Source organism: Dreissena polymorpha, chromosome 7, assembly GCF_020536995.1.
Source record: "Dreissena polymorpha isolate Duluth1 chromosome 7, UMN_Dpol_1.0, whole genome shotgun sequence".
In the NCBI taxonomy this organism is placed as follows: Eukaryota; Metazoa; Mollusca; class Bivalvia; order Myida; family Dreissenidae; genus Dreissena; species Dreissena polymorpha.
The window spans coordinates 87,461,323-87,475,652 of record NC_068361.1 but is presented as its reverse complement, the minus strand read 5'-3'; the positions used below and the strand labels follow the sequence as shown (position 1 = coordinate 87,475,652).

The 14,330-nt window shown below is 33.8% G+C and overlaps 1 protein-coding gene across 1 annotated transcript in view; it reads right to left on the bottom strand.

The window, feature by feature from the left end:
* The window catches only part of LOC127838084 (putative helicase mov-10-B.1), a 31,004-nt gene that overhangs the window by 3,846 nt on the left and 12,828 nt on the right, over window positions 1-14,330 (bottom strand). The window contains exons 4-15 of the mRNA XM_052365654.1: window positions 14,023-14,202; window positions 13,034-13,136; window positions 8,176-8,325; window positions 7,865-8,015; window positions 7,438-7,646; window positions 6,685-6,852; window positions 6,217-6,361; window positions 5,895-6,062; window positions 5,407-5,516; window positions 4,472-4,680; window positions 2,861-3,149; window positions 2,538-2,646 (exon numbers count right to left, since the gene is read on the bottom strand). Coding sequence (XP_052221614.1) covers window positions 2,538-2,646; window positions 2,861-3,149; window positions 4,472-4,680; window positions 5,407-5,516; window positions 5,895-6,062; window positions 6,217-6,361; window positions 6,685-6,852; window positions 7,438-7,646; window positions 7,865-8,015; window positions 8,176-8,325; window positions 13,034-13,136; window positions 14,023-14,202 — 1,991 coding nt within the window. The remainder of the gene's footprint in view (window positions 1-2,537; window positions 2,647-2,860; window positions 3,150-4,471; window positions 4,681-5,406; window positions 5,517-5,894; window positions 6,063-6,216; window positions 6,362-6,684; window positions 6,853-7,437; window positions 7,647-7,864; window positions 8,016-8,175; window positions 8,326-13,033; window positions 13,137-14,022; window positions 14,203-14,330) is intronic.

Here is a 14,330-nt window from a genome sequence, read left to right as displayed (position 1 = left end):
AAAGAACAAATACTAGACTAGTTCAGCGAAAACATAAATAAAAGTAAGGCTAAACTACCAATGTTGTATACTGTGACAGCCGACGCCCACTCGCAAATGCACACGCATTGAATGACACTACAATTTCTTTAACCTTACACCTTTTGGCAGGGGATAAAAGGTAACTTTCAACTACTTATCATATATGCGACCCCGTGCTTATTGTGAACATAGGGTACTTTTATAAAATCATTTCAATGATCATGATACAAGCTATCTGTGCATTTCGTTTTCCTAAAATAATTATGTTTGAACACCTTTCACCTACCTGCATAGTATAGACGCATATTACTTAGTGTGTTATAACCTGCAGACTCAAAAAGTGTAGCCTGACCTTTAATTTGTAAGTATTATCATCACCGTCAAGATACTCATAATGTTCTTATGAAGAAAACCATCGACCCATATATGTTAACATCTGTTGCAAGTTATTTCAAACTTATTTGTTTCATTATAGAGGTTAGGAGCTCACATACCACAATTTAACAAAAAATACTATGCACGGGGAAGTTGCAATCCGTACATCTGCAGCTACAGATAGATGGACAGTAATTACATTATAGACCAGTTGACGAGTGACGTCACGCGCACCTGCAAATAATAGACTCCGCCCACTGGTTGGCAAAGAGGTGAAATTCATATAAGCGCATATAGAGAAGGTTGAAATAATCATCGTTTTTATTGATAATCATGCACTATATCAAATATAATTTTACTAACTATGTCTTAATAAAACATAAGCGTGCAAGGAAATGCATTTTTGGAACGATTATATTGTTGTTATTATTTGTTTTTACTATAAACGAATTCGGGAGTGGAACACAATATACGAGCGCGGCATGCGGTTACCATAAAACTCTCTACTTGGCACATCTTCGCGACCATTTTATAGATAAAAAATTCTCTGATATTGAAATTCTTTCAAAATAAATCAAATTTAATGAACGAACACAAATAAGGATGTAAACAAACAGCAAATAGATCGACTTTATGTACGCAACATATAGTAACTGATTTGAACATTTATGCCTGTAAAAACTTGCCTAGTTACACATTAAATAAATTCTCTTGATAAATGTGATTGTTTTTATTTAATTATTCACACCAATTTTGACACTCTTTGTTGCAGCGTTTTAAACCCGGTGTTTTATTGCACCTTTGTTCAGCAAAACAATTACAAAGAACACGTGGTGTCATAAATCCAGGGACCTATTCATGAGTCCCTGCATAAACCACATGTGGCATACAAGTGTCTGGCCATTAAACACAATTTATGATACCTCCATGTCATCTATTGGCATATTGAGCGATCATCTAAGCAAAATTGTAAAGCCAAAATACGAAACAGTTGCTTTAATAAAATATTTTAACATATTTAAAAAAAATAAGGATATTTGTCCGAAATGGATTAACAGGTACTAGTGTATGTATATATTAGCCTGTTTAATCATAATAATAGAGTGTTAATATCTATAAATTAAAAATATTGTGCAATTTCACTGCTACACAATTAACGTATATAACGAGTACCGGCAAATGTAAACTCGGCTATTACGTGTTAAGATTGTACGTTTCTGTAGTGTACGAAATGACATCATGAAAGCAAGCAAACAACAAAAGTGTATAAAATACTTGCGTAAAATAAATTAATATATAGATTTATTTATCATAAAATGCTAAATTGTTATCACTCCTTGTCACCAGTAAAGAGAGTGCACGCAGACAGTTCAATATGCTTAATATGCAGTTCTTGTTTTTCATATGTATGCTAAACTTTATGATATTGTCATTCGATGGAAACGAAACGGTAATTCATTCAATGGAAAATAAAATTACTACAATGTTTATAAATTGTAATGTATTCCGCTCTTAGGGCTTCGTTTTATAATTGATTAAATGCCCCTCTTACACTTTCGCTTAATTATGAACAATAATAATAACTACACCACTTATAATTATAATCAAATTAATGTATGTGTTATTATCTTTGAAATATAATTTACCAAAATCTTATTATCACAAAGAACAGGAAAGAATATTTATTGTTTTGTTTTGTTGGATTGCCAGTTTTTAGTCTTCCGACCACGTTTACTCTGATGTTAATAACTAATTCGTATTTTTATACAGAGGAAATTATATTTATGAAAATACATTTATTGGTACTAAATATTATATTTGTGCACTATTATTTAAGAGTTTTAATGTTTATTTCGGATTTTTGAATCGTTTTATTGACCTAAACAAAAGACATTTATACATGTTTTACGTTATTGTAACCAGTGTTTTTGCCAACCAGCCAGTGCGCATGCGCGGAAAATCCCGAATGTAAACAATAACATTCAACTGGTCTATAGCTACTGGTAGTGAGAGTATACCACAGTTTCTTCACATAATAATAACAGTATCGAGGTTTTGCAATAGATTATAGACAACGCATATTTTTTGCAGATATAATGTAGCATGGCAATGTGAACGTTTGTTGGATTTATTTCAATTACCTGTTTTCTGTATGGAGAGATAATCCCAATGTCTGAGGGTTTTATTTTCTGTCCTTTCTTTTCTTCAAGCAGTGAATCAAGATATGCCTCAATTTGAGCTACTTCATCCCTAAAAGGATTCAGTAAAACCATTATTTTTCAGATAGTTTAAGAAATATAGATTTTATTTTATCCGCTTCTTAATTCGTAAAAAAAGCTTGTTATAGCAATGGTTGTATTATTTAGATTTTTGTTTTGAGCTATGAAATCATCCAACTAGCAAACTTTAACACTTAATTTAATGGCGATATAATGCTGCTATAGCATGTTATTATGGGACTAACCTATTGAACCAAGAGGGGCTATTACCCTCTCTTTCGTCTAACCCCATAACAGCATGAAATATGATGGGAAATTCCTTGTTTGGCAACCTTTCCCAGCCTAACAAGGAGTTTAATATCATTTCGTCACCACAAGAGTGTAGCTCATTGTCGTAGAAGAGAGAACGTGGTACTGCCAGAATGCTGTCATGTGACCGGTAGTTGCAGATAAGTTTGGTGATGTAGCGTTCATCATACGGCTTGGTTTTGTACATCTCGATAGTATTCATCAGTCTCTCCATTAGAGACATAGCTGGTAAGGTTGAGATACGTGTAATGAAAATGGAATTTATACAACGGAAGCATGGGCTACTCAGTTCTGATTAGAATAAATACACCGACATTAAAACTCTTGCAAAATAAAGTTAAGTGTAAACGGTTTCTTAAGAGTGGCATCTTCGTCGTGAATAGTTGGACCTATCTGCTTTCTGGTTTAGAAGAAAGTCAATTAATATAATAGAGAAGGATCATAGTTTTTAGGTACAAATATCAACTTACTTCCTTCTTGTTCACAAATATTTTTCTTAAAAAACGAACACAAATAAATAATTATAATTTGGTAGTGTACGATAACATTCTAATATTGTATTTGTTTATAAATTAAAAAGTATGCATAATTAACACAATGTTATTTGAAGGAGTAGACTTAGTACCGGTATGAGATCTAATTATAAAATAAAACTCATCAAGGCTGTTATTGCAAACCAATTACCTAGGTATAATATTGACCATTGATAGAAGCTTTCTACACGTTATCTGTACCTCATGAGTATATGCTTTCTATATCTTTTGAAAAACCAAACTTTTTCAAGATGGCGAAACCAAAAATACTATACTATTATATATAATATTTTCGACAAAGTTATTATTTATTATTATTTTAAATCGCCATGTAATGAAATTTTGTTGAAGTGTTAAAATTGATTATGCCATGATTGAATAGCTGCATACAATATTTTGTAACCTGTCAAATTAAAACATAAAGATAAATGAATTGAGTAAAACCCTTACAAAAAGAAAAAGTAGTTTTAAATCAGAGATAACCTAATCCTGATCAGTTTAGATTGTATTTGGTCTTAGCGTAATACTATATGCAATGCATCGAATGGTACTGAACTGTGACAAAAACTCTGTCAGATTGTTAAAAAATGAAAACAGAAACAGAAATACATATTAGAACTGACGAAAACCACAAACAAGCATTTAACAAAGTCAGTGCATTGCTCACATCGCCAAAGTATTCTATCCTATATTTGAAAGTCAATTTGAGTAGCAAACATATGCGTCTAAATAAGGACTCGGTGCAGTAAATATATCAAGAGTCGGAAGCAAAGGAGCCAGACGCAGTCACAATAAATAAGAAATAATAACTCCTCCTATAAATTAGAAATTTAAGCTTGGAAATTGACAATAATACATAAATTCAGCGACTACTTGATAAGACAGATATTTAAATTTCAAACAAACTCTAATCCCCTCACATATATTTTAACAAATGCAGGATATATATGTTTTACGATTGATAACGAAAACATTTTTTTATCAACAAATGCATTTTCTTTGAATAATACTTACGCAAACCAAAGTTAAGGGCAATTGAAGCACGAATGATCGGCCCTAGTTGTTTGGGATCTCCAGCAATCACCAACTGTGCACGTCCAGATTTATCTGTCGGATCCATAAGTCCCGTTATTGGCACGATGCATTCAGGTTCAACCGCGTGACCGCCTTCATCAATGAAGATATGCGTAAAGTGGTTCTTCGGAAACTTTCCTGTTACCAGCCTGAAATGCAATCATCACGTTGACAATTTTTGTTTCGAATTCCATTAAATAAATATATATAATACTAATGCTACCATTAGAATACCTTTAATTGCTACACTTACTGAGATTAAATCATTATGAAGATCTAACGAAGTCAAATGTTTTTTTAACAAAATAATATACAATTTTTTTTCTCGGTTTTAATGGTTTTCGGTTTATATTTGAAAAAGAAGGATGACAACAGTTTATAACATGAAAGTCTGTGTGTGAACATAGAAGACTTTCGGAAATGTAAAAAAAAAACTAAATGAAGATAAACATTTGAAGTAATCGTTTACAAAGTAACTGTATTTTGAATCTTGAATGATGTATTTCTGTTTAGAATGTGAAGCATGCCCTCCAAGTAAAAGTAGGTCGGATGGGATGGTATTTACTTAATTCATTATGAAAAGAACTAGCAGTGCAAATGTTTTACAGCTTAAGGCAGAAGCGAAAATTCACGATCTTTGACATTGAAATGTGACTTTGACTTTTCACCTGATAAAATCAAAATTGGAAATGAAACATCATATGGTCATCGGGGAAATAATATTTAAAAGCAATATTAAATTCCTCATAGGCATTTAATATAACATAAATGGAGTTAACGTGAATGACTATTCGTATTGAATTTTGACTTTAAAATATAATTAAGGAGCGATACAAAAATTTACGCAAAGCATATTATGAAATGTAACGTGAGACCTTCCACAGGACATGAGCGTAACCACAAGTATTCTGTAGTTTGTCAGATCCCCGACTTTCGGGTACAGAAAGCAGTCGTTTTCTTCATCATAGTTGTGTTGACCAGATTCCTGCAATATAAACCAAAGACGTAAAAATATGACATAATTACTCAATACTTAGATATTTTACTTTGATAGTTAATCTATTATGTGGGCTGATATTTAAGAATATCAGCGACACACAAACGATTAAGTATTAACGTATTAGATAAAGTGTTTGTTTCAAATAAAATAACAATAGCTAGTAGTCATTTTTCATGTATATTATATTTATAAATTACTAGGCTGGTGCATGTTTCATAAGATAATAATTATGTCCTTGTTCATGTATTGTATGTAACAATTTTTTTATTAAGATATTACATTTAAGACAATCCTTTAAAACTGAAAAAAAACGTCTAAAACAGAACACAAACAAGACTATACATTAAATACAATACACTATACCCAGATATCCAGATGCACAGTTGCACGAGCCCGCGAAATGGCATACATCCTGAAGATATCCTTTTTCAAGATTGGTCCTGCCTTCATAAGTTTCCGCATAAGAAAATCAGCAGCGGTGTTTTCTGGACAGCAGACGAGTATACGACTGTTTTTTTGGCCAACGTACAGCTTGGTACGAGCAAAAACAAAACATCAGCAATATTAATGATCATTTCAATCGGTTAGAGCCGAAATATTGACGTTCAGAAAGACTTTTTTCATGAAATCAAAAGAACTTAATTATTGTCTTTACAGTGGGTACTTTGAACCGCATATATATTACCTGTATGATGGCTTCAGTGACCGTTACAGTTTTACCGGTTCCCGGTGGACCAAAGATGATGTACGGAGCAGGACGACTGGTTCCCTGTACAATGTTCCTCACGGCCGTCTGCTGTTCGGGATTGAGCTTAATGTTGAACCATGGCCTTAAAGAAATAAACGTATTTTACTATGCTTATTAGTTGAAATACATGTTTTAATTTTACAGTCATGTAGCGTGTTTCATTAAATCTAGTTGAGTGCAAAAAGTAGAATGGTTATACCGGGGCAGTTTCGCTGTTTAATCCAAAAACATCAAGATTTAATAATACAACACTTAAAGAGACTTTTCGAGAAATAGAAGAGAATCGATAAACCCATATACAATTCATAACGTAAAACCAGACTCTAAGTACAGGAACAAAACAAAGAGTTTTAATTGTACGTATGATAGAACAACAAGGGTATGTTATTATTGTATTTCATTTACTTAAGCACGACGACTGTTGTATCACCATGGATTGCGTCTTCGGACGGAAACAGAAGATCATTAAAGTGGCATGAACTCTCGATTGCACGGTGCTGGACCCACATGTTTGATGGAGATACGGAAAATTCCACATCATATCGCTTGCCTTTCAACCAATTATCTCTCAACCTTCACACAAGCAAAAACAATAAATATTTGTACAATTATAAACTTATGTTGAGGCCCACAGAACAGTTTATCCTACCAAACATAAGATATCAACATAAACTCGAGGCGTATGTTAGATAGTTCATCTAATTAACAAAGTATGTGGTTTCCATGCAATAATTAATGCATATGTTAACTATTTAACAGTGTTAATCACGATCCGTTAAGAAAATAGTTTGTGTAGTATTAACTGGCAGAAAATTCCTACGTTTATAGTTCTAAAACAAAGCAACTTTCAAACACGAAACAAGCAATTAGTTATTATTAATGTAACAACTACGCACCTGTTTATACTGTGCTAATTAAATTAACCTTTTTTAAGATAAATTCATGCTTGAAAACTTACAATTACATAATGGATAAGTTTACAATTATACATGGCATACGTATCATTCTATGTTAGAAATCCTTTGGTTTGGTCAATCAACCAAAAATCTAATATTTCAACAGGGAATATTTTTAAAACTATGGTTCACATGTGATCAATTAATTTCAAATCATGACCGAAACTGTGATATTGAAATATCACATTGAAAATATGCTTACTTGCGCGAAACTCCTAATAGAACATGGTCTAGCTCAACTTTATGAACGATCCCTTCGTAACGAATTCTTTTTTTAGGTTGATGATCCGCATTAAGATGCATATCTCTGAAGTAAACCACAATGTGATCGTCGGGATGATTATCCGAGATGCTGATATATATGCGATCTCCTCGCAAAATGGATGGCCGCCTTTCGGCAAGTCCTGGTACCTTTAATAGAAACAAGGCAACTGGTCGAAATGCATGATACAGGAAAAAAATGTGAATATTTAAAAATGTTTTTGAATAAAAGGATATTTAATATTTTGAATTTCGTAAAGTAATAGGTGACGTTTTAAGATGTTTAATGTTTAAGACCTTAATTGGTTTTCAATAATTTATTTTTATCCCAAATAACAGCGTCTCTATGAAACAAAATGAAAACATACCTTAAGAATCATTTTTCCTTTGTCACAATCCATCGTGACACCGTTTAAGTCATACTTCTGAATATCTGTCTTCATTTGTATTTCTTCAATCCACAGCAGGTGGTGAAACTTTGTCGAATAGATTCTTGGAGTTGTCGTACATAAAACTTTGCTGAACAACGGACAAACTCAGATTCAATCATTTTGAATTAAAGGTAAAGTTATTTTAAGGTATTCAGTTTCGATTTTACATATATATGTCTTAAATATAATAAAATAAATGACCATGCAGGGATAACTAATTTCATCAACTTTATATATGAAAACAAAACCTTAGATATTCCGAGTTTATTGTCAATGAAATGTCATCTAGACTTCCCATTCTCTCGGCTTTAGGTGTCATTCCTTTGTTCACATATCCATACAGATGCTTTGGGATAGGATACGGCTTCAACTTGCCAGCTAAACCGTTTTTTGCAGGCCTTAAAAGTACCATAAAATAAAAATTAAATATCTTACATGTACTTACATATAAACTCTACTTACAATCAAAAAAGTAAAATGTAATCGGTAATCAATGAAATCAATGTATTTGTCGTAATTCGCTGGCCATCAAAGATATTTTCATCTTATAACATTTCATTGACATCTATGCTGAGGAATCATTTTTAAGCACATGAGCATGCCTTATGACATACGAAAGGATGCCTTTAAAAATTGCCATTCCCCTAAACAAAACATTACATTTGTGTATCAAAAAGTTACATAATGTTGGTTCAGTCGTTATGTTTTGCACTCGCGAAAAGGTAACACATTTTCTAACATTCAACACTTACATAGTCATTTAATGTATTAAGTCAAGGCCAAATTCTAAAACTACGCACACATTGTAACAAAGTTGGTGTGTTTTAGATACAAGTTTTATATACATCAATATAATGTATATTAAAAACAAGAGGGCCTGAAAGGCCCAAAGTCGCTCACCTGAGATAACAAGATATTATTGGGATGAATCTTCTGACCAAGTTTCACGAAGATCGGAAAATAAATGTGGCCTCTAGAGTGTTAACAAGGTTTTACTATAGCCATATAAGTAAAAATGCCCCGCCCCCTGGCAGCCATGTTTTTCAACCAAACGGAATGATTTGTGAACTCTTCCAAGATATTATCGTGATAAATCTTCTGACCAAGTTTCATGAAGATCGGACAGTAAATGTGGTCTCTAGAGTGTTAACCAGATCTAATATAGCCATATACGGAAAAATGCCCCGCCCTTTGGAAGCCATTTTTTCAAGCAAATGTAATTATTTTCGAGCTCATCCAAGATATCATTGAGACCAATCTTCTGACCAAATTTCATTAAGATTGGAAATAAATGTGGCCTCTAGAGTGTTAACAAGGTTTTACTATAGCCATTTAAGGAAAAATGTCCCCGCCCTTGGTGGCCATTTTTTTAAGCAACCAAAACCATTTTCGAACTCATCCAAGATGATGATCGGAAAATAAATGTGACCTCTATAGTGTTAATAAGGTTTTAGCTATAGCCATATATGGAAAATACCCCCGCCCCTGTGGTGGCCATGTTTTCAACCAACCGGCATCATTTTTAAACTCGTTCAAGGTATTATTAGGCTGAATCTTCTGACCGAGTTTCATGAAGATCGGACTATAAATGTGGCCTCTAGAGTGTTAACAAGATTTTACTATAGCCTTATATAGCCATATAAGAAAAATGCCCCGCCCGTTGGCGGCCATGTTTTTCAAGCAAACGTAACCATTTTCGAACTCATCCAAGATATCATTAAGACAAATCTTCTGACCATATTTTATCAAGATTGGACAATAAATGTGGCCTCTATAGTGTTAACAAGGTTTTACAAAAGCCATATAAGGAATTATGCCCCGCCCCATGGCGGCCATGTTTTTCAACCAACCGGTATCATTTTCAAACTCGTCCAAGATATTATTGAAATAAATCTTCTGACCAAGTTTCATCAAGATTGGACAATAAATGTTGCCTCTAGAGTGTTAACAAGATTTTACTATAGCCATATATAGCTATATAAGGAAAAATGCCCCGCCACTTGGCAGCACTGTTTTTCAAGCAAACGTAACCATTTTCGAACTCATCCAAGATATCATTGAGACCAATCTTCTGAGCAAGTTTCATGAAGATTGGAAAATAAATGTGGCCTCTAGAGTGTTTACAAGTCAAATTTGATGCCGCACAACGCACGACGCACGACGGACGAAGGACAAAAGGCGATCACTTTGTGCTCAGGTGAGCTAAAAATGATTAAGTGTACATTTAAGACATTCATTTATCAAACAAGAGGAACATTGTGGCCCTAAATGGCTAACCAGAGTTCAAGGTACATCACTTGCGGAGACTAGACCTGGTGACACAATATTTGTCCATAATTAAACCAGTATCAAACACGGTCTTAATATTTTTTAATACAATTTTTTTTCAAAATAAACATTCTGATCAAGTTTTATCACGTATGCGATATGATTCTAATTGTATTTCCTTTCATTTTAGGTGGGTTGATACACCAGGAAAAAAAAACTAAAATAATTTTAAAATCAATATTTCTCGTAAACAAATTCAGGAGCTTAATCGCGCAATTGGAATGTTGCATGATACCTTTCCAACTTGCTTAAGCGTCCAATCGTCAAGGATGAATGATTTTATCGAAAAATGTTGCGTTAGAAAAGTCACTAAGTGTAGTACAACGCTTTATAATTCCAATTAAATTCCTTTCAATTCCATCATTCAAGGTTGTTTTTTACACCAGGAAAACATAACATTAATTAAAAACAAGAGATGTGTTTGTCAGAAACACAATGACCCCTACGTGCGCCGCTTTGGAATAAAAATATTTTTATTATATCCCTTAAAAAAAATTACTTCCCTTGTGAAAATGATCTGTACATGCCAAATGATATAAAATAGAAATTATCTCACTATAAAGCTTTTTACTTGGGTTTTGTTTTTGATCTTTGAACTTAAAGGATGACCTTGACCTTGACCTTTCACCACTCACAATGTGCAGCTCTATAGATACACATGCATGCCAAATATGAAGTTGCTATCTTTAATATTGCAAAAGTTATGGCCATGTTAAATTTTTGGGATGGACGCACAGACGGACGGACGGACAGACAGACATTTTTAATTTGTTATGTTTGATAGTTTAATGTTGATCAATTTCAATTAAATTTACATTAAGTATAAGATATGTGATATTAGTCTGAGTCCAAATTTCAACAAAATCCGTTATAAAACAAGAGTTCCGCGGTCGGAGACATGTGCCCTCCAAAGAGAGCTTTTTAACGTATCAAGCCAATCGGTCAATTCATTTGCGAGTTATTGATCGGACACAATTTTCACACATCTATTGTGACAGTGACCACGACCTAGTGACACCAATTCCCATATGGGTCATCTACTGTCCAAGGCTAATGCACATGTGAAGTATCAAGCCACATGGTCGATTCGTCTACGAATTATTGATCAGAGACGATTTTCCAACTTATTGTGACAGTGACCACGACCTGTGACCTAGTGTCCCCAATTGCAAAAGGGGCATCTACTGTTCAAGTCCAGTGCACAAGGGAGGTATCAAGCCAATCGGTCAATTTGTTGACGAATTATTGATCGGAAACGATTTTCACACTTATTGAGATAGTGACCTTGACCATGGACCTAGTAACCCCAATTTCAATAGGGGTCATCTACTGTACAAGGCAAACGCACATGTGAGGTATCAAGCCAATCGGTCAAATCGTTTACGAGTTATTGATCGGAAACGATTTTCATACTTATTGTGATAGTGACCTTGACATTTGACCTATTCAAATTTCAATGGGGCCATCGACTGTTCAAAGCCAATGCACATTTGAAATATCAAGCCAATCGGTCAATTCGTTGACGAGTAATTGATCAGAAACGATTCACAAGTATTGTGATATTGACCTTTGACCTAGTGACCCCAATTTCAATACGGTTTTCTATTGTCCAAGGCTAATGCACATGTAAAGTATCAAGATAATCGGTCAATTCGTTGACGAGATTATTGATCAGAAACGAACTGGTCTACTAAGAGAGACCGACGGACAGACCGACATCCAGCAATACAATATACCCCATCATCTTTGAAGGGGGGCATAATAAGGGTAGCTATATTGATTTGAATAGTGTTGCGTTAGAAAAGTCTCCAACTGTATTGACACCAAACAGATTCAAACCAAGTTCCAACAAAAATGAGTCATCAATTTGGCTTCTAGACTGGTAACCAGGTTGATCTAATAGTTAATCTGGTGACTTAGGTTTTGGTCGCATATGACCCAGATTAGATGTTGGCCTAGATAATGTCAATAAAAACATAAGGTTCCTAAAGATTTTGCAATAAATAAAGCCTCTAGAGAGGAAACGAATTTAACATTGATGATTACTTTTTTCTTGGTAACCAAGACTTTTAATACACATGACCCAGATACGAACAGGACCTAGAAATATTGTCATGATGATAGAAATCTTACCAAGTTTGATCAAAATTAAATAATAAATGCGGCTTGAGTGCCACACGTTTTCTTAAAATAAACAGTGTGACCTAGTTTTGACCACACCTGACCCACATTAAACTTAACCTAGCTAATATAAAGATCAAACTTCCAATCAAGTTTCATACAGATTTAGCAAACAGTTTCTCTTCTTAAGTATTAAAAAGCTAAACATTGGCGACGAACGCCGCATGACGAAAGACTCCGGATGATGAAAAAGCACAATAGCTCAAATTAATTAACAATTCCTCGGGCGAGCTTTACATTATTCCAGTTGTTATAGTTACTGTCCGATCTCAGCAAATTATAAGACTAAGTCAATTCAAATAAACAATCATTCTAAAGTCAATTTTAATTTAAAGTGCGTTAATAAACACCTACACAATATAGAGGGAAACCGAATTTCGAATAATCTGTGTATCAATATTCATGAGAAACTCAAATGCTCAATCTTTCCAAATTCATTTAAGACCTTTAACAAGTTTTAATCTAGCACAGACGCCAACGGAGAAGTAACTAAAATATATGCAGTATCTATGCTTGGTCTGGTTAAGTGATGAATAGTATTGATATTTACTTTTATTCAGACGAAACATTAGCAAACAATACTCTAGTCCCACGTACTCGGGAAGTGGTTCCCCTGGTTCTGTGTCCTCAAACTTTTTCTGTCGGATTCTTTCTGGTTTCCTAAACTCCGACGTTGGCGCCAAAGCTTCATGAAGGTCCCCTTAAATGAAAAACTTCTTGTATGTAAATCATGCTAATTTCTATGTGTTTTCCTGTCGATAATCGGATTTGACAATATTCTTGTTTGGCATCTGTACGACGAAATGATACTGGGTTGCTACATTACTTAATATTGTGCAATATTTATATTCATCAAGAAACATAAAACATTGCTCTTGTTATTACTTGTTCAATTTATCAATTTAATTAAATGGTATATGGCACGTCACCAAGAAAAGAACTTTCGTGAAACATTTTTTTAAAGGCGGTGCGTGTTGATATTCGACAATATGCGTTTTGGATATTCTACAATGTAGTCTGATGCTATAAGATGGCCTGTCATTAAGAAAGCCATTTCGTTCATTAAATTGATAAAAACAAACAATCCGGTCAATAGTTACTAAATCGTATCAGGGTATTTGTTCAATGCGGATTTTCAGGAGTTTATTATGTACATACACGCAATTTGCTGGCGGCGATATAATTCTTATTCATTTATATGAACTGTAGTTCACATGCTTCCGTAAAGCATGTTGGTAGAAGCGCAAGCTCCTGTTGTTTCGTCGTAAGATTCATAAACCGTGCGTTTGATCCCTGCTTTTGGGTTTAACTTTCTAAATTTGTAGTACAATTGTTTTGTGAAATATATGTATATGTTAATATGGATCAATGGTATATGCCATTTTAATGACCATGCAAATGATTTAATAAACATGTGGATTGCCATAACTTAAGGCTAAACCGTATTTATTATCAATATTGTATTTAAATTAACCATAACGCTTGTTACACATTTGGTATTGAGTTAAGTTTTTGCCTGCAACTATTATCAGTCACAGTTTATACATTTAAAGGGTTCAAGATGAACACTATCATTAAGCACCAACCTAAAACATGAAGGGACACAAATCGCAGCACATAGTCCTGGGCCCATGCCCCTTCTTCTTCCTTCTCTATCAAAGCTCGTGAAGAAGAATCCTTCTTCACAAAATATAACGCCAAAGGTACATAATGGTGTCCGAAGTCTTTTGGAGCTTTGCATTGGATTTCAAATGTCCTTATTTCTCCTGTAAAAAGCATTTTCATATAAACAAATAATTCGGATCGGATTATCATGACCGTTTTACTCCAACTTGAAAATAACAGAAACGTTAAATGCGTATATGGTAGTTTATTATTAAAGAAGTATCAATAA